Source organism: Lemur catta, chromosome 5 (assembly GCF_020740605.2).
Source record: "Lemur catta isolate mLemCat1 chromosome 5, mLemCat1.pri, whole genome shotgun sequence".
NCBI classification, from domain to species: domain Eukaryota; kingdom Metazoa; phylum Chordata; class Mammalia; order Primates; family Lemuridae; genus Lemur; species Lemur catta.
This window is the reverse complement of record NC_059132.1, coordinates 32,431,857-32,454,827: the sequence shown is the minus strand read 5'-3', so window position 1 is coordinate 32,454,827 and position 22,971 is coordinate 32,431,857. Positions and strand designations below refer to the sequence as shown.

General features: G+C 48.6%; 2 protein-coding genes across 2 annotated transcripts in view; one reads left to right on the top strand and one right to left on the bottom strand.

Annotated features, from left to right (window-relative positions):
- Window positions 1-22,971, top strand: part of SYN2 (synapsin II) — a 168,988-nt gene that overhangs the window by 117,810 nt on the left and 28,207 nt on the right. The window contains exons 3-6 of the mRNA XM_045551451.1: window positions 4,139-4,196; window positions 6,160-6,251; window positions 8,493-8,649; window positions 13,510-13,599. Coding sequence (XP_045407407.1) covers window positions 4,139-4,196; window positions 6,160-6,251; window positions 8,493-8,649; window positions 13,510-13,599 — 397 coding nt within the window. The remainder of the gene's footprint in view (window positions 1-4,138; window positions 4,197-6,159; window positions 6,252-8,492; window positions 8,650-13,509; window positions 13,600-22,971) is intronic.
- On the bottom strand, window positions 15,275-21,454 carry TIMP4 (TIMP metallopeptidase inhibitor 4). Its single transcript, XM_045551452.1, has 5 exons — window positions 21,251-21,454; window positions 19,950-20,047; window positions 19,397-19,511; window positions 16,666-16,790; window positions 15,275-16,010 (listed from the first exon to the last, which is right to left on the bottom strand). Exons 1-5 carry the CDS (start codon window positions 21,387-21,389, stop codon window positions 15,813-15,815), a joined length of 675 nt encoding a protein of 224 aa, XP_045407408.1. The 5' UTR covers window positions 21,390-21,454; the 3' UTR covers window positions 15,275-15,812.

The following is a 22,971-nucleotide window of genomic DNA, read 5'->3' as shown; positions in this document are numbered from 1 at the left end:
GAAGCCATGTTGGCTGGAGTAATAAATAGTAAAACAGCATAAATGTTTGCTGCATTTTGTTAACAGTACTTGATATTTGCATGTTTTAGAATTTCCGAAACAATTTTGTGTCATCTAATTTCATTAAGTCTTCATAACCATCTGTGAGCCAGATATTATTAAATGAGGTAAAATACATAATACACTTAGAATAGTGTTCACTATTATTAAAATTATTATTAGCCCGATTTTATAAATGAGGAAACAAAGGCTCAGAGAGGCAGTTTCTTGCCCAAAGTCACATAGCTGAGAAGTGGTAGAAGTAGGCCTGAATTCAGCATCTCTGGGTCCTATTTCTAGAACTTTCTTCATTATCTCATGCGTAAAAGAGAAAGTACTTAAAGTGGGCTTGCCTGGGTTGAGCCAAGTTTTGAGGTAGCATTAGCAGAGAAGCCTCTGAAATCATACCATGCTCCTCAGCCTCACAAGCCCTAGTTGGTAGGTGGATGGGAATTGATGAAATTTGTCACTTGCTTGAGTTAACAAGAGTTAAATCTAGAAGCCTCTACTCATTTTAGCAATAAGGGGAGATGGTTTATTACCTGGTCCATCAAGGAAGCTGCAAGCCATTAAACTCACATAGAGCCTCAGCTGCTAGGCTTGTTAAGAAAATGTTACAATAGGGGGAAATTGACAACACAGGCAGCACAGATTATTTTTAGTCTGTGCTTCAAGGATGTACATCTTGGGTTCTGTTTAGGATTGAGCCCAAGGAGATGAATTTGGCTTTATTTGACAAGACTGCCAATTAGAAACTCCATACTGAGCACCTTCTGTGTTCCTAACTCATGCAAGGGACTGTCTGGGAAAACTAAGAGAGGTAGAGTAACTTTCTCGTAATTCCAAATGCTGGTAAGAGTGATGTCATCTTTTTCTTGGGTGGGGGGCAGTTTGGCAATATCAGTAAAAACTGTAACTGCATCTATTCCTTGTACCAGCAATTTTGCAATACATTGTTCATCCTATGGATATATTTTTAAATGTAAGCCATTACAGCACTGTTTGTAACAGCAGAAACAAGAGCCTGGAAATCTAAATGCTCACCAATAAATATTGGTTATGTTACTATAAACCCTTCAAATGGAATTTCATGCAGGTATTAAAGAGGCCCATCAGTATGTGCTGAAAGCATATCACTAAGATACATTTTTAAGTGCAAAAAACAAAATCAGTTGGAAAAAAAGTGTATGTAGCATGATGCCACATGTATATGTTTGAAGCATATATGTATGCATATATATCCATACATTTCCCCACATACACCTGGAAGTATATGCTTGCAACTGATAATGGGGAGTATGTGTGATAAGAAAGGAATGTGAAAAAAGAGAAAATTTTATTTTTCCTTTTATTCGTTTACATACTTTTGAAGATAGATTGATTAGTTTAGCCATATAATAATCTATGTTTTAAAAGATTTAAGCCTCCTGCCTAAGGTCCCACAGCCAGGAAAGGGTACAGTTACGATTCATATCCCTGACTGAGATTCCAGTGCCCATCCTCTGGATTCTAGCACACTGGCTCCTACCAGTGCTCTCATCTTGTCAGGAAGTACTTCTGTCATGTGCTAGCAAGTTACAATTTTTTCATGAAAATACCTGAAACCGAAATGCCCCAGGGCCAGGAGCTGTGAGAATGTGCTGGTTCTCCAGGAGAGGGCTCTGTGCCCCACCTGCCTGCCATCTTGGCTCCTTTTCTATAAATCGTGGCTCAGCCAAGAGAGGTCAGTGACCCGGGGCCAGGAAACACAGACTAAGATTTCCAACAGGACAAATTACCTTAAGGAAAAGGCATTAGGATAGCTGGAGAGGTGGGGGTGGAGGGAAGGCATGAGAACAGTTCATTAGCCAAGTTGGTCAACGGGCAGGTGCGGGAAGTGGCAGATAAACCCAGCCAGAATCTATAAATATACTTTGATATCAGTGTTTAAAACCCACAAAATAAATGAGTGAAGTAGAAAATTTGGCAGCATGTAAGCACCTAGAAGTAAACTCTTACATCTTAAGTTCTAGTCTTAACTCCCATGAACTTCTCTGTGATTTGGGCATATTATTTAATTGTTCTGAGTCTTAGTCTCACCATTGGTCAAACAGACTACCACTCCTGGCTCCTTCACAGAGTAGTGAGGAAGAAATAAGGCAAGGAATGTGCTTTGAAAACTCAGGACATCCCTCGGATTGAGAGGTTATTGTTAATGTCTCTGAGACTTACCTCGCAGAAGGAGAGCTATTTTGAGACAGGACGATAGGAGGAACCATCAGAAAAGCATTGCTGACGACAAGATGGACATAACCTCACCAATGAAAGAAAGGGGCCTTACAGGTCATCGACTCTAGTTCCTGCTTTTTATAGTCATGGACAAAGACCTGTGGAGTCCAAGGTCTGCAAACAAGTGATAGTGCCGTGCGTAGACTATTAGTTAAACCCATAAATAAGATGGAATAGTAGCCAGAGGGACAGCGTGTGCCATAGGCCCCCTGCGCAAGGGGCTTACAGAGCTGCGGATGTTGATCTGGGTCCTGGAAGCTGATGTGAAGCTTGCTAAGGAATTGGGGCAGAGGTTGGGGGATGGACTTCAGTGACCCAGCTCCATGATGGCTGAGTGCCTCAGAGGAGCAATTCGAGGGTGACCAGGGACTTGGAAAGGACAAATTGACAACTTCCTAGAACAAGCTGTTCCAGATCCCATAAAGAAAAGGAAATAGCCCTCCTTGTCTTGGGTAGTTGACAGGAACCAGGGTGGGAAGTATTTGTAGTAAGGCTAGTTAGTGCTTACAACATCATTAAGTCCCTTTTGAGTGGAAGACGGAAAATGGGGAAAAAAATGCAAAGCAGCACACATGGCAAGCCAGTTTTCCTCGTGGTGCGAGAGAAGAGGGACAGAGTAAATCAGCAGAGGGAGACAGTGCTGTGGCGTGCAAGGGCACTGGGCTCGGAGTCCTGCAGACCTGGGTGTGAACGCCTGCTCTCACCAACTTGCTGCATGACTCTGAATATGCTGTTTCCCTCTGAATCACTATAATGAAGACCTTTCTCCCTGTCTCATAAGTTGTTATGAGGATTAAATGAGACATTCTTGAAAGCAACTAGCGTATATTTCCTAGAGCACGATGCCCAATAAGTATTGGTTCATTTCTTTATTTGGTGGGGAGACTCCCAGAAAACCTCCAGTGAAATATGCCAGTTGGAAATTTCAAGTACGGGAAATGCAAGGCCAACCTAGCTAACAGGTATAGTGTGCAGAGGCCCTTTTTGCAAGGGGAGAACCAGCGTAGATGAGCAGAGAAGAAAATCTTAGGCAGGGAGGGCAGGTTAGAGGCAAGTTGGGAATGAACATAAATACAAGCAGAAACACAGTCTGCTGACAAGGAGCCATGATGCCAGTAATGCATTAACATGCAGGTCCAATAGATCCAGTGTACTATACAACTCAGCTCGACCCATTTTCGTGACTGCTCAGAAATATAGGGTGAGTTTTGTGTTCATTTGTAGCAGCTCTCACTCTCCTCCCTTGCCCCACCTCCCTGTTGGGTTTAAAATTAATTCCCTCTCATTCATTGATTATTCTTTAATCCTTATTTTGTCAGTTATCTTTTTAAATTATTAATTGTCTCAGATCTTTTTGGTATGGATATGAAGAGGTAAAATGATAATAACAGTTTCTTTAAAAACCAAAAAACCTCAGCGTGAAAAACAACTAGAAAATCAGAGTGAAATATGGGATCAGTAACGATACGGAGCTGTGGAGATGTGTAAGACACCTAGTCTTCACTCAGAGTAACACTGGGGACATTACTACTTCTGTGCATAGACTCTCTCTGTAGACAGAAGACCAGGGATGTTGTCATAAAAATCACAAAACCTGAGAGTGAAAGAGTGCTTTGGATTATTTTGTTGATGGGTACATTGAGGCTAACAGAGAGGAAGTGGTTTGCTTGAGGTCCCTGGAGATCCTATAGCTGAGTGAGGGTCACAACCTGAGTCTCTTGACCCTTATCCTGGGGTTCTGTTTGCCGTAGTCCTCTTCTTTGTGCTAGTAACTGTCTGATTTCAAATACTTGTACAAAACTAATTCATGTGGGTTTTTTCCTTTCTCCAGGGCCAAGTGCTTTCGTGGCAAAAAAGTCCTTGGAGATTATGATATCAAGGTGGAACAGGTAAGCAGCCGGAAGCCCACAGTTGTGTCTGTGTCATCACCGCCCCCTCCTGGCATCCCAGGGTGAGCCATCTAGTTCTGCCCAGTGGAGTACAGTGTCCGTCGCCGGGTTCTGGGCTCCCTGTCTTCTCTCTCCCACGCAGCCCCGGGCTCTTCTCTCTGGGAGGCGTGGTCCTGAAGGCTGCGGTCTTTTCACTTCCCGGACTTCTTTCTGTGGTTCTGGTGTCCGTACGGAGGCAAGCAGTGTGGCTTTTAGGGCCCTCTGGTCGTGCTGGGTTCCCAGGCTGAGGACAAGCGTAGCAGAATGTCTTCCCAGGACACTTGCCACACCTCCACATCGTTGGTAGCAAGATGCTTCCAGATAGACACATTTCGGGGAGTTAGCTACACTCCCAGCAAAAAATTGGGTCCCTCAGGCAGGGGTAGTCGCAAAGGATAAGGAAATAATAGAAAATAGAAAATAATAGAATGTAGAAATAAAAGAATACACAGAGACGAAAATACAGTTTTATAGAGACTAGATTTATGAAAACTGGGGGGCTCAGGAGTCCCCACAGCATTCCCGTAAACTGTGAGGCCACGAGTGAAGTTTCACATCAGTATTTATGGGTACAGTGATGGGTTGCCAGGGGTAACAGATTTACATAACAACAGGTCGCTTGTTTTAGGTTAAAGGTCTCCCAAAAGGCTTCTATAGATCCCTTAATTAACTCTGTCTACGTGAGAAAATGGTTACGAAATCTTTCAAAGACAAACTTCTAAGTTCTAAGATAAAGCCATCATTTAGCAGAAGGGTTAAGCAGAGATATAGTGGCTCCGTATTTCTTTATCTAGTTATTGTGGGTGGACACAGGTAGTCAGGAGTCAAGCAGGAAGTGTCCCTTGGGCTAATTGCTTTTAGCTGCAGGTGTCTGTCGAGTGGGCACTCTTTGATCAGCTCTCATCCCGTGGCTCCATGCAAACCTGCTTTGCGGTACAAAACAGGGGAAAACTGCAGCTTTGAGACGCAGTCACCTTGGAAAGCAGCTGCCACTGACCTGTGAGAAGTCCTCCTGAGGCGACGCAGCTTTTGATACGCGAACTAACACGTTCACATATTCCTTCAGGGCAAAGCCCTGCAAAACTCCTGAAATCGTTTCTGTCTCTATATTATAGGGGGCATCTCTATAAAGCAAGGTTTCTGTGGAGCAACCACACATGTCTCTGTTCGGGTGTGCTGCCTCCAGGGGTGGCTGCCCTGGGCCTGAGGCTGCACTCCAGAGGGAACTTAGAAAGGAACACCTCCCTGTTTTAATACGGTGAAGCACAGAAAGGCCCATTTTTTCCCTTCCTCTATCATAACAAGTAGGTGATTAGGTCTGCTTGGGGAGGAGAGGGATGTTCACTTGAAAGGATGAATGTATTTCCTATGCAACAATAGAAGTTACTCATCATTTATTATGCAGTGCGTTATGATTTACAGAGCATTTTCATATCTTAAAACATGTTAGATAGGCAGGGTTGATAAAAATTATTCCCATTTTATAGATTGGGGAAACTGAAAACAGAGAGGACAAGGCAGAGCAGAGCTAAAACCCAGTTGCCTCAACTAAAACCTAGTGCTTTTATGTTGAAACTGACAAAGGGAACATTTGTCCTGGTCCACATTCTCTCCCTATAGAGAGGCTGAGCCGGAGTCAGAAGACCTGAGTTTTGGTCCTGTCTGTGCCGACAATAAGTTTCATTTGTCCAGAAAAGTCACTTAACTGCTCTGAGGCTCAGTTTACTACTTTGGTGAATGGGGATAACTATCTCTGTCCCACCTGCCTCGCAGGGTTGCTGTGAGAATTAGATGACACCAGTATGTGAAGATGCCTTCCAAACTGTAAATAAATACTTGGGGCTGGGGCTCCTGCTGCTGCTGCCATGTGGAGGACTTGCCAAAGCCAGGACTGTGGACTTACTGCCCTACTGTGATTTTCCAGGCGGAATTTTCAGAGCTTAACCTGGTGGCTCATGCAGATGGAACCTATGCTGTGGATATGCAGGTGCTCCGGAATGGCACGAAGGTTGTCCGGTAAGGGCCTTTCTGTCCTCAGGGCCACTGTCATTGTCTCCAGAGTTATTAGCTCTGGCTTGAAGGGGTGGTTTCCAAGTCAAGTGTTGGAGTGAGACAGAAGGGCTACGTACAGTACACAGAACTTAATGATGTGTGTTGTGCAGAAGTGGAGAGAAGGCAGAGAAAGCCGGCTCCTGGCTTCTGGGAGCTCTCAGTCCAGTGGTGGAGAAAGCAACCTAAAGCTTCATGGACTCAGAGCTCACTCAGAGGTACCTAGATTCCTTCTAGGACTGTCCCCATCCCCCAGCCCCTCAGCCAGTGCAGCTCTGTGCTTTTATCTCTGTATACATTGCCCCTGGAAAACAGGGTTCAATTGCTTAAAGAAAAAGTTTGACAGCATCTGCTCCAGTCCAGCCTTCCATTTTGCATTGATTTGCTTAGATTCACATGGTGAGTTGTGGCAGAGCCCTGCATCCCAAGTGAGTTCTCTTGATTCCCAGCCCTGTGTTCTTCCGATAGTCCTCACTCCCGGGAATTCAGAAGTCTGATAGGAAAGCCTAGGGTTGGAAGGGACATTGTGGGTGGAAGAAAATTAGCAATTATTGAACACTTACATGCCAGTTGGAATGCTGGGTACCTTAAAGACGTGACGTCATACTCACAACAATTCTGTGAGGGAGCGATACAAATTCCAGATGGTGAGAAATGGTTTCCACGGTGTCATTCTTCCCAGGAGCTCAGTGGGCTTCAGGTTTTCAGATCTCAGTCTCGCTCCAGGAAGAGTTTCTGCCTCACCTGCTTCCCCACCTCAATCTGCAGAATGCTGACGCTGAGGGTTCTGGGGTCCCAGAGGAACTGGGTCAGCGGCAGGAAAGGCGAGACTGGGGGTAGCTGGGACCTAACGACAGGAAACGTGAGCTCACCCATCCTAGAGACTAAGGAGGAGGACAGAAAGAAAAAGAGATGTCCACCCAGGTGAGGGGAGAGCTCAGGTAGATCCTACTGGAGAGAATGGATGGGCTTTTCCAGCTGCAGGTGGAGCGAGTCATGGGATGCAGGCACACCGGCAGGAGGTGGCAGGGCACCCAAAGGGATCTGGCAAGAATGAGGCAGGCCCTTCCAGGTACCAGTGCAGGAACTCAGGGGGTGGCCACAGTATAGGGTTCAACTCCTGTAACTGAGATAGAAGGTTGCAGTTTGATTTAAAACATACAGTTTGAGCCAGCTGCCCAGAACTGGGCACAAGGAGGTCAGAGCAGTGCTAGCAGATGCTCTGTCAACTTGACGCTAAGTCCCCTGAGCAACTGAGAAGGGCTCCTTCAACCCTCCACTTTAAAAGACTGATCTCTGAGCCCAGGTGGGGCTGGGGCTAGAGGTGGGGGGTGGATGGCTGCCTGGACAGAGAACCAGATGGGCCATTATGCACAGTATAAAACTGCTGAACCTCAGAGCCTTGGGGGCAGATGCTACCATAGAATTGACTCTCTGGGAAGGTGAGATTCCTCTGGCATGAAGACAGGGGCCTGGTCCTGTGGAGCATCTTCAGCTAGGAGCTCTGCTGGCCAGAGGTGAAACGCTGGAGCTTTCCCGTGCATGGGAACATTCTGTACTCAGTGCTTCCTGTAGCATTGCTCAACCCCAGTTCTGCGAAAAATATTTGCACCCCTCCCCAGCGTCCGCTTTGGAAGAATAACATTGGGAAGTCTGGCATCTGTCCTCAGCCAGCCTGGCCCCTTGCTCTCCTGGGGGCCTGATGAGGGCATCGCCTATTTTAAGGAGCAGTTTAAGGGGTTGGAACAGGACACTGAGATCGAGGACCTCTGTGGCAGTGTGGCAAAGGCAGCCAAGTACTGTCTGTTGTCTTCAGTTTTCCAGGACCTGCTCTGAGCACCAACTCTAAAGCTACAAGGAGCCCCCACTTCTTGTAGTGCCCCACAAGGACAGGGAAAAATACTTTCACTTAAGATGTGAGGGTCTGAGTGATTCTCCCCTCCTGAAGATATCTGTACCTTAGAAAAAGGCAATGCTTAGCCCAGGGGAATGAGGGAATTTCAGAAATCTGTTCCTCAGATCTCCTTTGGAAAGTGCCGTAACACCTCATTTCCCAGTCCAGAAAGGAATAATAATAATAAAATGAGGGGCTTGGACTAGGGGGCTCCCTAAGACCTCTTTGCTGTCCTGGGCCTTGGAAAGGGGAGACAGAATGATGTATGCCCTGAGGTGCTGGCCAGTGGTAACCTGCCTCTGCATTCTTACCAGGTCCTTCCGGCCAGACTTCGTGCTCATCCGGCAGCATGCGTTCGGCATGGCAGAGAACGAGGACTTCCGCCACCTGATCATTGGCATGCAGTACGCAGGCCTCCCCAGCATCAACTCCCTGGAATCTATTTACAACTTCTGTGACAAGCCGTGGGTGGTGAGTGAGGACCGTTCCCCCAGGTGAAAGCGCAGGATCCAGCCCCTGCATCTCCCAGCCCCGCAGGAGGGGCTCCTGGAACTCAAGATGCAGTAGGCACCTGCTGAGAGGATGTGGCAGAGCTTCAGCTGGGACATGGGGGGTCTGCTATCACCGTACTCATCACCACGCGTCATGGGCTGGGTCTCCTGGGCAGCAGAGTGGACCTTTGGTCTCACAATAAAGTCACACAAAGATTCAGTGAAGAAGCCTTCCCGGGTCTGTAGGTTCTGCCCTTGGTCATAGGCTGCAATGATTTTCACAATCCAGTTTCTTGCCTCTTAGAATGATCTAACTAGTGGAAAGGCCTGAGCCCAGCAGGGACCAAGCTCAGAGAGCTGTTAGTGACAGAGTCATACCAAGTGTTTCAACAACCTGAAAATGAGAGTTATCCACGTACATATGAATCAGACACTTATGTGAGCTGGAAGTACCCTTGGAGATGATCAGATCTCACCCCTTCATGGTAGAGATGTGAAAATGAAAGAAGGAAAGTAAGGAGTAGAAAACCATTTACTATCACTATATGGTGCCAACTTCTGAGATTTTTCCACATTAATTTCATTCAGTCCTCACAATAGCCTTACAAGGAATATATTGATATTATCATTATTAACCCTTTTTACAGAAAAATGAAACCCAGAAAGGGATACATAACTTGCTGGAGTTGTAGAGCCGGGATTTCTCTACATCCCATGGCTTCCCACATAGCCTGGGCTACAATGTGAGGAAGAAGCTGGTGTGCCTGTCCCTTCCTTGGCCAATCTGGAAATCTGGGAGGGTGGTAGAAACTTTTAGGCAGAGAAAAAAAGTGGTGTTTGGAGGGAGAGTGACCCATGATAGCTGTTGGGGTCCTCTGGCCTCGCCTCCAACCACCGAGGGCACACAGCTCCTCTGCGGACTGTGCCGCTCCAAGCTGGCCCTCTTGGAAGGAAACACCTGCCCTCTAATCACATCCTCTTCATCCTCTTGTTTTGCAAAAATCAAATTTCAGCCTCACACACATTGGATTGCCAAGGCTCCTGGCATTGGTGCTAATCGTGAAGTTTCTCAACTTCAAGCCTCTCTACCACTCAGGGAGCTAAAGAGGGTGTTTTTTTTTTTTAATTTTTTATTTTGTTGTTTTGTGTTTTGACCAGATAGATCTATCACCTCTGCTCTTGACCCTTTTTCCCACACCTGAACTAACAGCTTTCTTGTTCGCTTGGAAGCCAGGGAGACCTTACAGTGTGAGAGAAAGAGCAACGGACAAGGGGTCAGCAGGGCTGGGGGCAGCCACTGTCAAGGAGGGGCTGCCTTCCCCTCTGTGTGGCCTGAGGCTTCTGGAATCCTGGAGTTCTGCACAAACAGGCTGAAGGAGTTGTGTGATTTGAGTGTGTTGCCAGTCACAGAAGAGCACATGTGAGCCCTTCAGCAAGTGTCTTTTCTGGGGACCTGCAGTTTCTCCTGAGTCCCATGGCCTTCCTGCTGCACATATGCCCTAACCCACCCCCAGTACTCGAATGTGGCTCCATCGTAGCCACACAGGGTGATTCCACTACTATCGGCTTTTCCTCTGACTAAACCTCTCTTTGCCCAGGTTTCTTTCTCTACAAACTGGGAATAACAGTAGTACCTGCCACCACTTTGTCAGCCTGGTTGTTACAGTCCCCTAGTATCTGGTATCTCTTAAAGAAACTAGTTCCCCATTTACTTTCTCTAAACTGTGCCAGAGGCCAGGCAGGGGAGGAGCAGGGAGAGCCTGTGCCCAGGGCTGTGCCCCTCCTGGGAACTGGGATCTGGGACCTGGTGAGGGGTCACACTCTCACCCATTCACAGTCCCAGCACATTGCCTCTGGCAGCGCAGAACAGCAGGTCTCCCTGGCCAGACACCAAGTTCCCCCTCCGGTTTCACTAAGCAGCTGCCGCAGGGATAACACTTGACATACTGTTCTCCGCCTGTTAATGGGAGTGGACAAATTTGGTGACTTGTGAGTGGCAGGCGGGTCCCTCTGAGATGATGACTTTGGCCCATGTTTCTAAATGTCTTTGCTGCGGCCGTTCTTGGTGTGGGGAGAGGCCTGTTCGGCTGGAGAAGGCTCTGCGTTGCACCATGGTTGTCTCTGAGCACACCCACTGTCTCTGGAGTTGGTCAGGGCAGGCCACTGGGATTTTGGAAGCAGACGTGGATTTGTCAATGAAAGCAGCATTCCAGAGAAAGCAAGAATGGCACCACCCTTTATTGCTGCAAAGTTATCTGAAATTCCTGTCAGTCTTTCAGGATTTTTTGGAGACAGGTGCACCAGGAAATTAAAGCATTTAATTTCCAGGAGGGATAGGGATAACACATTATTCAAACTGATCTTAAAGTCCCATTTCTTCTAAGAAATCTTTCCTGATTCATTGGATAAGTGGTTATAATGAACATATCTTCCTATTAATTAACAACAGCACCCACAGCCTCCCAAATTCATTCATGTGTCTGTGTGTAGAGGAAATAGCCCTGATTAGATACTACATTTGTTTAACTGGTGACTGTGTGCCTGTGCCTTAATCTAAGTTTCCAGGGAGGCAGGTGTTGGATGCCAAGCCCAGTACCTCGAGCAGACAGGGACCCCTGGAGATCAGGTAGAGGAGGGTGGGGTGAGCTCCCTGAGACCCGAGTGGAGCCTGGGAACTGGCTGCCATTACAGTGTTGGCTGTCCCAGGGCTCTGGGAGTCTGCCGCAGGCCTTCCTGGCATCCGTGGAGTGTCTGTGCAACTCCCCCACATGCTGGAGAGATAGGGCCCTGCGTGCCTTGGTGCCATGCCAGCGCGTGGGCTGCAGCAGGACAGAGGTCGTTAGGCAGAGCTGGCGTCAGCTCCCCGGGGATGCTGGAGAGCCTTGGGAACCCAGGCAGGTACCCAGAAGCAGAGCTGGAGTCCAGCCAAGCCCAGGTGGCAGGCAGGACTCGAAGGTCAGATGAGGTGGTGCGGAAAATCAGACAAGGCAGGAAAGGTCTGAGGGGTTGGTCTTGACAGGCAAAGCAAACTGAAGAACTGAAGGAGGGTGAGGACGGCAGGGTACAGTGGAGAAAGTGCTGGGCAAGGAGAAGACCCCTGGACTCTCCCCGCACAGCCCCCTCCAGGTGGGGTCTGGGAGCCTGCACTTGCCTTTGCGTCTCCAGCCTCAGTCTCCTCATTTGTCAGGTGAGAGGGCTGGCCTGGAGACTTTCTAATGTCCTCTTCAACCATAATCATAGGGGACTGAGAGCTCATGAGCCATCCTTTCAGCCTTAGAGCTCTAGAGTCACCAATTGTGTGTCACTAGAAGGGGGGACCTGGGAATTCCAACGTTTTCCAGCATTTCAAAAATAACAGAATTATATCCTTTTGTACCCACAAAAGGCCCACAACGGATGATCACTTAAAGGCAGTTTGATAGTGGAGTTTGGGAAGAAATAAGAAAGGGATATTCTTTATGGTACAGCTTTATGGTATAGCTCAAGGAGCTAATCAAATTCAACCCTCTCATTTTATACATGGAGAGAATGAGGTCTGGAGAGGAGTAACCATTTGCCTAAGGAAACCTAGAAAGTTAAGAGGCAGAACAAGAACTAAAAGACTCCAGTTTTCTAAGAACCCAGTTCTGAGCTTCTACTGCCTTGGCCCCCTCTGCCCTCACTGGCTGATGGGCCAACATCCCTCGTAGAGAAGGGGACCTGAGCTTTTGGAATATGCTGTGGCTTTCTTTTCTCTGATACACAGATTTGACCTGACAGCTTTCCCTTCTAGCAGTTTCTGATGTCGGCAGCTTGGAGTATGAACTAATCCAGTAGCACTAGAGAGCAGAGGCTGTGTCCCCTGCTGCCGGCGGGCGCTGGGGTGGGTGTGTGGGCGTGTGTGTGAGGGGACTCAGCGGGAAAGCCCTGTGTTTCCTGTGGGAGGAGCACAGTCTCTGCTGGAGCCTGGAAGGTGGGTTACTTGAAGAAATGGGGAGCGTTATGGATTGGGACTGAAGGGGCCTGGCTATCAATCTGGCTCAACTACTGTGTGACCTTGGGCAAGTGACCTCTCTGGGCCTCAGTTTCTTATTTACAAAACAGAAGGAGGGGAGCCTAGCTGTGCTCCAAAATGCTTTCAACCCTGACACTGTCTGTGTACTTTGCCTCTTCCCCATGGAGCCACTCCAGTTTTTTATAGGTGAAGGGTTCTTGGGTGAGTAGTAAGTCCCCAAAAGACTGAGCCTGTCTATCTTGCATATCATGCATGATATCATGACCATCCAAATCTTCCTGAAGAACAGCTTCAAAAAAAAAAAAAAAAAGAACTGCTTCATTCATGATATGCCCCCTGCTCAAACTCTGATGACTTTGTACTGCTTACAGGGAAAAAAATCCACCATTCTTTTGCCTGGCATTTGAACTTCCAAGACTTGGCCCATGTTACCTATCCAACTTCATCGCTTGCTGTTGCACAGAGATGCAGGTGTTCAGAGTTGGAAACCTAAATTTTAACCCCCACTTTACCTCTTTGCTGCCCGATGACTTTAAGCAAATTTTCTACCCTCTCTGGGTCCCATATGTGAAATGAAGATGATAAAGTATCATCAGTTTGATATGATGATTCAATGAAATACTATTAAAATTGAGTAAGGTAATCAATGAATTTTAGCTCACTCTTTCCCTTCCCCAACTAAAGCATCTGTTCCTTGAGGACAGGAATTGTACACTTCTTTGTGCCTAGCACACAGCCCGCCACAGAGCAAATGCTCAATAAATATTTGTTTGATGGATTGATGTTTTGTCTGTCTCTTTCAGAAGTTGTCTTAGATAAGCTGAAACATTTGCTTTTCTTTTGCAGTTTGCCCAGCTGGTGGCCATCTACAAGACACTGGGAGGAGAAAAGTTCCCACTCATTGAGCAGACATACTACCCCAACCACAAAGAGATGGTAGGTAGCTGAGTGGGCATGTTAGTCTCTCTGCTGTTTTCATTCTGATCTTAGCCACACGGTGACTCTGGGATCCTGACAGGGGCCTCAGCATCTCACCCCCGAAGACTCCTCTGGGGTGGGACTGCGGAGCTGCTTTGTGGGGCTGGAATGGCTGGATGTTAGCTGACAGCCTCTTGTCAAATTCTGGAGATGGAATAGGGAAAGAGCAGAAACGAGGGCAGTTCCATCAAGCTGGGAGAGTTTCATCAAACTGGGAGAGTAAATAAACCTCCCAAACAAACCAACAATCAGAAGATCCCATTACTTTGGGTTCCAGCCCTAGCTCTGCCATGTGTCATTGGACAAGCTACATTTTGTCACTGTGTGCAGTTTCCAATAGGACAGTCAAGTGGGCATAATTATCCCTGACCGGGATATCTAATATGGTATGTACAATGTTTAAGTGAGACTAAGTAATACCCCTCTGGGAAGGTGTGAAGTGAAGCATTGCTCAGATGTAAGATGTTGCTCCCTTGGATTCCTGAAGATTGTGATGAGGCTGAGTTAACACTATGCCTTCTCTGAGACCATCGTAGGATGTCAGAAGGAGCAGAGAGATGAGATGGTTGGTTGGTAAGGAGGCTGTTGCTAATGTTCTTCCTCCTTGGCAACCTAGAGCTCAAGTTGCCTTCTTCCTCCCTGTCCCTACACCCTCTGCCCCAGGCTGGTGTGATCGGTGGGTGATCCTGCTTAACCTACCAATGCAGACTCGGTGCAACATGGAACGGAGGTGATATTTGTTCCCCCCCCACTCCCTTTGCCAAAGAGGACCTCCATTTGCACCACTTCTCAGAATCAAGAGGCTTCTTCTAACACATGGTGTATGGCCCTGCTGACCAGCAGACCACATGTAGAAAAACAACTGTGGGCCTTGAAAAGAACTTTGTCATCTTCGCCAGAGCTTCCCCAGGGAGAGGCTCTGGAATTTTAAACCCTTGTCCCTAATCAATCCTAGAGGCCAATATCAGGACTTGCCTTTTCATGGCAAGCCAGGAAGCCTGGCAGAGGCTGAGGAGGCCTAGGGCTCCCGTGGTTGGAGATCTCGGGGAGCCCAAGACACAGTGGTGAGGGGACCGAGCTGAAGGGTGCAGGGGCTCTCTGAGGCTGTTTCCTGCTGTAACATCTAGCAGGGCTGACCACTGAAAAACATTGCAGTAATTGCAAAGTATATTACCCATCTACCATCCTTCTCCCCAGGGGCCCTTGTGTTATTTCTCTTCTGTCCACTATCCTGAAATTTGACCTCAAGAGAGGAGCGCTGCTCTGAGGTGTCAAAGCTGATGAAGGGGGACTTCAACTCTACAAGAGAAAGGCTTTTTTGACTTAAAAAAAATAAGTTCTAAAGTAGGAATTAAGACATTAGTAACCTAAAGGAGGCAGAAGAGAAGCCTTATGGACATCAGTTGAGGGCATTAGGGATAGTGAACCTGGAGAGACAGTACCCATGCTTAGACAGTAAGTGTGTTGTCATCCCAAGAGGTGTGCTAACTGGGCTGGACCCTCTGCCAGCCATGGTGTGGAGGGATTGCAGCATGGGGAGGGAGGTTAGGCCATTCTAGCCCTCACACCAAACGATCCTAGTTGCCCAGGACACTCCCCCAAACAGATGAAAGTGTGTCAGAGGATTAGGATGAGTTGAGACAGGAGGAATAGAGCCATAGTATGTTGTCTTTTCATTCCTGCCAGTCAGCCTGTTTGTGACACAGTCAACCCATCTTCTGGTGTTATACATCACAAGGATATACCATCTCATATGCATAACATTCACCATTTCTCCCCTATCAGATCAGTTAAGGCAAAAGGAAAACATTTTTTCCTGGGGATAAAAGGAAATAGTCCTGGCTTTGGAAAACAAACTAAGCCAGAATAAACGCTTTCAGTAATATGTACAAGGCTACACTAATGGGGTTTGGGAAGCAGAGGAGATGGGTTGAAGGCAAGATAGAAAAGTCATGTTGCCTTCCCTAGCCCTTGACAGATTCTGGGCTGGGGTCTTGGACACAAGCTGTAACATGCCCCATCCCTGCCCTGCCACTGGCCACACTGTCCACTTAGTACTTCCCATTGGCTGGCAGCAATGGGGCAGGTGGTGATGGCCAGAGCTCTGCAGTGAAGGAGAACCGGCTTGATCTCCAGGACTCTTGAAGGGATGTGGTGGTCACTGGTCCTTACTAGGGTTGGATGATGTCAACAAACTCCTTCCTCAGGGGCAGGTGACCCCGGTACCAGCTGCAGGTGCCATCAACATGCTTCATGCAGACATAATGCTGGGCCTGGTACCCGTAGAGCTTTCGTTCCAACAGCCAGTCTGTCCAGAGGCACTCGTTGGGGGCTGAGATGGGACAGGGAACTGTATAGCAGGTGGTGATCTAGAGTCATGGCCACACAACATCAAAGTGAGTAGGTGTCCTTTTTCCATTGCTGCCTTTCAGACTCCTACATATCCTTACAGCCCATCTCAAATGACCCCTGTCTTATGAAACATTTCCTAGCTCCCAACCTCCCCCCTGAATTCCCCCTCCCCTGTGCCCTCACATGCAGTATTGCCTCTCTAATGGCATCTCTGCAGTCAGACAGCCCTGAGGGTCCTTACTCTACTACTGACCTTGAGCAAGTCACTTCACTTCCTAGAGCTTTAATTTCTTCACCTTAAAATGGAAATCTTAATTCTTTATGAATTTGTTAGGGAGACTAAATTAAATATTTAAAATAAATTGACTATTACAGGGTCTTGCAAAGAGTAGATTCTCCTTAAATGGTGGCTGTATTACTGTCATCTCAGTCCACCTTATATGATGGCCACCTTCCCAGCCAAAATGTCAGTACTTTGAGATCAGGACCTGTGGACTGAGTTGCTTTCCCATCCCTAACTTCATACAGTGCCTGATCCATGGCAGATCTCAAGTATCATATAGGAAGTGAATAAATGCAAGCATGAGTGAAGGAGGACATAAAGCACGAGGCCAAAATGCTCATGACCCTTCCCCTATCCCCCTAAGACCTCGGAAATGGACATTCCCTTACTTGGCAGCCACAGTTCAGATGGTAGTGATGATTCAGACTTTCCCTCTGCAACAAGGACAGGTCCTCCCAGGGCTCGATGTAGTTGCACAGATGGATGAAGACTTTTCCATCACTGAGGACCTGACCTTCGAGGGGAGAGGGAGGAGAGTCTAGCATCGAGAGTCTGCTTCTGGAGCTCCAGGGGCCTGGGTCCAGAACTGCATCCTCTCTAATGGTGACATGGGGCTCAAAGGGACGAGAAAATCCCCTATAATCCTTTTTTTTTTTTGAGACAGAGTCTCACTTTGTTGCCCGGGCTAGAGTGAGTGCCGTGGCGTCAACCTAGCTCACAGCAACCTCAAACTCCTGGGTTTAAGTGATCCTACTGCCTCAGCCTCCCGAGTAGCTGGGACTACAGGCATGCACCACCATGCCCAGCTAATTTTTTTCTATATATATTTTTAGTTGGCCAGATAATTTCTTTCTTTTTTTTTTTTTTAGTAGAGACAGGGTCTCGCGCTCAGGCTGGTCTTGAACTCCTGACCTCGAGTGATCCACCTGCCTCGGCCTCCCAGAGGGCTAGGATTACAGGTGTGAGCCACCGCGCCCGGCCCCCTATAATCCTTATAGCAAAGAGATTAACAGATCATGTTTGCGCGAGGCAGAGTCGTGGGATCCCATGCAGGCTGCTCCCTGTAGCGTGGTGCAGAAAGAAGAACATGGGCTGCAGAGTCAGACCCTGGGTGGGCCCCTTCCTTTCTGCCACTTATTGGCCATATGATCTTAAGAAGGTCACGTAACCTTTCAGCTGGAAGACCAGAATAACAAGGTTGTTGCCAGGATTAAATGAGAGAATATCTGTGAAGTTCCCAGCACAGTTGTGGGCCCACAAAAGATGTTCCATAAATTATAGAACCATTCTCCTTCCCAACCCTTCCCAGTATCTACAAAGGCCAGTCTCCTGCCCTATGGATACTTATCTCGGCAAGTCTTTTCTCTTCCCCATAGGAAAGTTGCCCTTCCTCACTTATGAAACTCCTTTTCACCTTTCAAAGACCTTTCCAGTACCACCTCATCCTCGAAGCTGTCCCTGACTACACTAGTCCACACCTCGTGTAGAACCTTGGTCACTCATTTACTCGCTGAGTAACTATTATGATTTAATGCCAGGAATACAGAAATATATAGGACAGGATCTCTGTCCCCACGGAGCTTAAAAATGAGTGGAATCGACAGAAGTAGGCAAAAATTACACTACTGTGTGATTATACACAAAGTGCAGTATGAGAACAAAGGAGAAGATATGGGGCAAGGAAGGCGTCTCAGAGGAAAGGTGCTTGCACCAGGCCTTGAAGGGATGGGTAGAGGTTCTCCTGCCGAGCAAGTTGGGGGAAGGGCCTCTGGTCACTGGGACCCCCCTGTGCAAGCACACAGCCCAGCAGTGTACCTTCTGCAACTGCAAGTAGTTTAGTTCAGCTCGGGGGGAAGTGAGAGGCTGGGAACTGTCACTGACAAATGGCAGAAGACAACGCTAGAGAGGGCAGCCGTGTTCTGGTCACAGAGGCTTTTCAACATCAGGCAGAAGAGCTTATGCCTTCTCCTAAAGGGCCTGGGCACCACGATGACTTCAGTAGACTTGGGTTTTGTCATTTGCCCCCACCCTTGGCTAGACTTGACCTCCCTGAGGGCAGAGAATGCATCTCCTACTTCCCCTGACGCACACACCGCAGTGCCTAGCAGAGGGCCAGGTGCACAGAGAGCAGGTGCTTACTGAAAGGAGGTGGGATAACAGGATAAAAGAGCTTGACAAGGCCTGGTCTGCCAGTCCTGGGGGTGGGAGGGCTCCGTGGCATGCCCTGCCTCTGCCTCTCCCACCCAGGAGCACCCCAGCTCAGCACGATTCCATCTCCTTGGAGCTGGGAAGCCCCATCATTGTGGCTTCCAGTGTCTGAGACTTGTCAAGAGCCGCGTCTGGACTGTGAACTCTTTGAGGACTGTGGCTTGTTACTGAATCTCCGGTCTCCTGCCCCAAGCTTGGCAGTGAGTAGGTGGTCGTTCATTGCTGAATGGATGGACAGAGAGTGGAATTCCTTCACCTAGTCTCCCCACCTGCTGGGCTTTTTCTTTTCCTTGCTTTCTTTCTAAATAGTTTTCATCTTTTAGGGCCAGAATAGAGCCCACTTATACAGTGAAGCTTCCCTGATTGTTTACAACCACCGAATATCTCCTTTTGCTGAACTCCAAAATAACTTAGTGTTGTATTCATTTATGGAGTGACATTCTTGTGTGGTTCTTTAACTGTTCTGTCCCAACCAATTCAGTATGGAGGAGACCTGCCCGGGCCCAAGAGCATAGAGACAGAGCCATGTTAGACTCAAGGCCCCTGTGCAAAGGGCAGAGCTGAACTCATAGGCAGCTTTAGAGGGGCAGATTTTGGCTCAAGATGCCAAAGATCTAACACCAATTTAAGCTTGTTTGAAAATGGAACCAGCTGCCCTAGGCTGAAAGAGCAACCTCTTCTTAAAACAGTGAAGCAGTGGCCGAGATCACCGTAATGAGGACTCCTGCAGTGAAAGGGAGGTTACCAAGGCTCCTCCCAACTCAGAGGCTATGTCTCACTCACACAGCTCTGTTTCCTGCCTAAGAACATGCCACCTGGCTCAGCCTGCTGCCCAAGGAAGGCCCTGGCTCCTTTCTCACTAACTCCCTGAAGATAGACTCTATTAAGGCCAGTTGCTGGTCTTTAACTTACCAGTCAAGAGATACTGCTTCTGGCTGTTGGCTTCTAGTTTCACACCACAGAGGGAAGAGTCAAAAGGTGTATAGATATACTGTACATCCTTGACTTTCTCAAACCCTTTGAACATCTTAAAGACAATTATAAAAAAGCAGTATTGGGTCAGTGAGTATACTTTGTATATTAAGCAAAAACTTCTCATTTCTCAGCCTAAAAATTTAGCCAGAAGTCTAGTTCAGGATTTGGTGCACACAGATGGCCCTACTGGGTTATTTCTCTCTTTAAAACAACAACATCTAAACCTTGGCTTATTCCAGTGAGAGGGGAGGTACCTCCAGTGGCCCCCATGCATAGGCAGCTACAGGACCAGATGGATGCTGAGGTCCTACCCTGTCCCTTGGCTTCTGTGGGCCCTGCCCCCAAATCTCATCCACGTCCACTTTAGCATCTAGACCCAAGGATCACTGAGCCAGGTAGCCTGAAATCTGCCAGCTCCATCCCTCCCAGACACAGATCCACTCCCTCCACCAGCCCACAGAGGGAAACACCCTCCCCTGCTCCCGTGTACCTTAATCTGTTTGATTCCATACTGGAGCATTTTTTGAGTGTCAGCAGGATCTGCGCTGGCAGGAACTACCTTCTCACTGGAGATTTTGGCCCGAATCACTACATAGGAAGAGAAAAGAAGGAAACTTCAGCAGCCTGGGGGGAGCAATGTGCCTGAGATCTGGATGATCTGGGGTCCCTGGAGAATTTTGTAGGGGAATTCTTGGTTGAGGTATGAGCAGTGCAATGTACCTGAGAATGGAGACCTGGAACCTCCTCCTCTGAAGTGGCTGCAAGTTCCAAACCCCTCCGGCCTCTTAGGTCCTACAAACTCTATGCTCTTCCTGCCCTTTGAAGTTTTAGTTTGGAGAGCCCTGGTTCTCCACAGCCCTGGGTGCAGTGGGGCAGGGGTGGGGGGGTTAGTGGGAGTCAGGGTAGAGGAGGGAGGAGGAGCCCCTTGAGGGCAGCTGATGTGAGGTTCATCTAGTGCTGGAGCTCAAGGCCTCAGCACTCTCCCAGAGTGAGTGTTAGTAAGTGTGTATTGAATTCTTAAATGTTCTGACCCTGCACTGAGGTAGCCCATCTCTTGCCGTTCGGGCATTAATCAAAAACTGTTTATGAAGTTCCTCCTCTGGGCCTGGCCTTGCACTAGCCCTAGGCCCACGGATGTCATTAAGACACGGTCCCCATCCCACAGAACTCCTGGTCTAGTGCAGGGCACATTTATGAAGAACAACAGCACACCCCAGCAGGAGCGCACAGACTGAGAGATGCTATGGTGGCACCAAGGAGTCAGGAAGCCTCCAGAGAAGAGGGTGTGTTAAGACCTTGAAGGATGAATGGGAGTTTGCCAGGAATTTAAGGGTATGGGTTAAGGGCATTTCAGGCAAAGGGAAAAGAAATGGCAAAAGGTGTGTGTTGGGGTAGGGGGGATGAATGGTGGCAACATCAGTTACAGGCCTGGACGGACAGGATGGTTATAATGCAAACCCTCTCCCGCCCCTCCCCCACCCCCAATCCAGGAGCTCAGAATAACCGCCAGATCACTCCGATGACACCTTGTTCAATGACACTCCATAGTTGCGGTGTGGCGGGAGTGACGGAGTTGCTGTGGAGGTCCGAGATACAATCTTTATTTCCTTAGGAAGCAGTCCCGCTCTGCGCTTGCAAGGTTGCTATGGCGCCGCCCTTCCATCAGCCCCCGCAGGAGAAAACCGGTGCGCGATCCGAGCTCCTTCCTTTCCCTGGGACTCCTGTTCTGCAGCCGGCCAGATACCAGTCCCCCCCACCCCCTGCGGTGGGCCTTGCGGACCTCGGACTCACCCAGCGCCGAGCGGCAGACGTGCTGCTGGGGGTGCGCGGGGGCGCAGCTGCACGCCTCGCCCAGCCCCGGGGGCCGCAGCAGCGCCAGCAGCCGCAGCAACAGCGCCCAGCTCGGCGCGGTCCAGGGGCTCCCGGGCATGACACTGCAGAGCCCCGACCGAGCCTGTGGGGTCTGTCGGGCCAAACAGCCCCTCCAGGACTGACTCCTTCAGAACGCGTCGCGCCCCTCGCCCCAGGCTTTATGAGGTGGCCCTAGGGCCAATCCCGCCCCATGGGCTCCGCCCTCTCTTGGCTATGGGCCACCCTGGGCTGCAGGACCCGGGCCCTCCAGACCGCGAGACTCAGTGAGATGAAGAGGGAAGCCAGGACTGAGTCCCCCAGCCTCGACATCCCTGCCCCGAAAATTAAGCTGTCTGGAAGTAGAGGACGGCACTGGGAGCCGGGATGGTGTCAGGGGCAGAAAGACAGAGCAACAAAGACAAGTGCATGAGGGCGGAAAGACCGAGGGACTGTGATTTAGGCAGAAGGAACAAGGGCGAGGAGAGGCAGAGACAGAAAGAGTGAGACGGGCAGAGTGGAGAGAGGCAGACAGAATTACAACAGGCAAAAGAGACAGTGACAGAGAAGGACGGACCCCTTGCTGAGCAGCACACTAGGAATGAGACAAGCTACTCAGAGCTTCTTTCAGCTGCAGGAAGTGTTTTCAATGCCCTATTTATGAGGCTCCAAAGCAACAGCAAACAGTAATGGAATAGGACAGAGAAAGTTGGGGTGTGTGTGTGTCTTGGCTCTGTCTGCTCTGTTGGCTGGGGGGTGGGGAGAGATGTCAGAGAAGCAGCTAGTGCTTTAGAAACCCATTCCCATACCCAGTGCTGTAGACTCTGCAGATAGCTGCGGGCAGTGCTCTTGGTGGGGACTCCAAACACAGGGTGTCCCATCACTTAAGGCAAACCTTGGACCTCAAAGCCCTCTCCAGGCCGAAGGCTACACTGATTCTTAATCCGTGTCCCTGCTCACTAGACTATGTCATGTTATAGAAAGTGGGGTACCTTAGAAAGCAAAGAAGCAAGGGACTTGGGGTCACTGCACTGTACCAGAACCTGGTCTACTGTTTGACAGAGCATAGTCTCCAAATCCCAAATCTCCATGGGATTATTGCTGTGGGATGTTTCCACCCCGTGCTGAACTGGAAAGTAGGAGACTGTATTCTGGTTCTGACTGTCACTAGGTAGCTTTGTGACCTTTGCGTCTCAGGGCCTCAGTTTCTTCATCATAAAATAGGGTTGAACTACATGATTTCTAAAGCCCTTTGAAGCTCTTCCTCCCCAGCCTTGACTGGCCTAAGCCAGAAATGCTGAAATCCTCAGGCCAGACACCCCTAGTATCTGGTCACACCTGGACTCCCAGGGGAGTCTGACTTTTCATCAGGGTCAACATTATTTCCTTCAGAGGACACCTTTTCATTTGGATGGTGCTAGTGATGTTTGAAAAGAAGGAAACTGAAAGAGAGCTGAGTCTGACTGAGGAAGATGAGATGTTCAGGTTGGTGGCCCAGCTGGTTTTTCATACAATGTCCAGACCAAGATAGAGTCTAATATATTATTTGAAGAGCTCTTGAAAAGCATCCAGTTCGATCTCTTCATCCAACAGATGTGAAGGCCCAGGCTCAGCGAGGTAGAATGACTTGAAGAAAGTTAGCGGCAGAGAAAACTAGAATACGA

Bases quoted from the DNA above. Each gene is read 5' to 3' on its own strand.
- TIMP4 (XM_045551452.1), bottom strand. From the start codon at position 21,389: ATGCCCGGGAGCCCCTGGACCGCGCCGAGCTGGGCGCTGTTGCTGCGG. The intron at 16,791-19,396 runs GTAAGTTAAAGA...CTCCCCTCGAAG, and splicing joins GAAGCAGTATCTCTTGACTG to GTCAGGTCCTCAGTGATGGA. The intron at 16,011-16,665 runs GTAAGGGAATGT...CCATGACTCTAG, and splicing joins ATCTGAACTGTGGCTGCCAA to ATCACCACCTGCTATACAGT.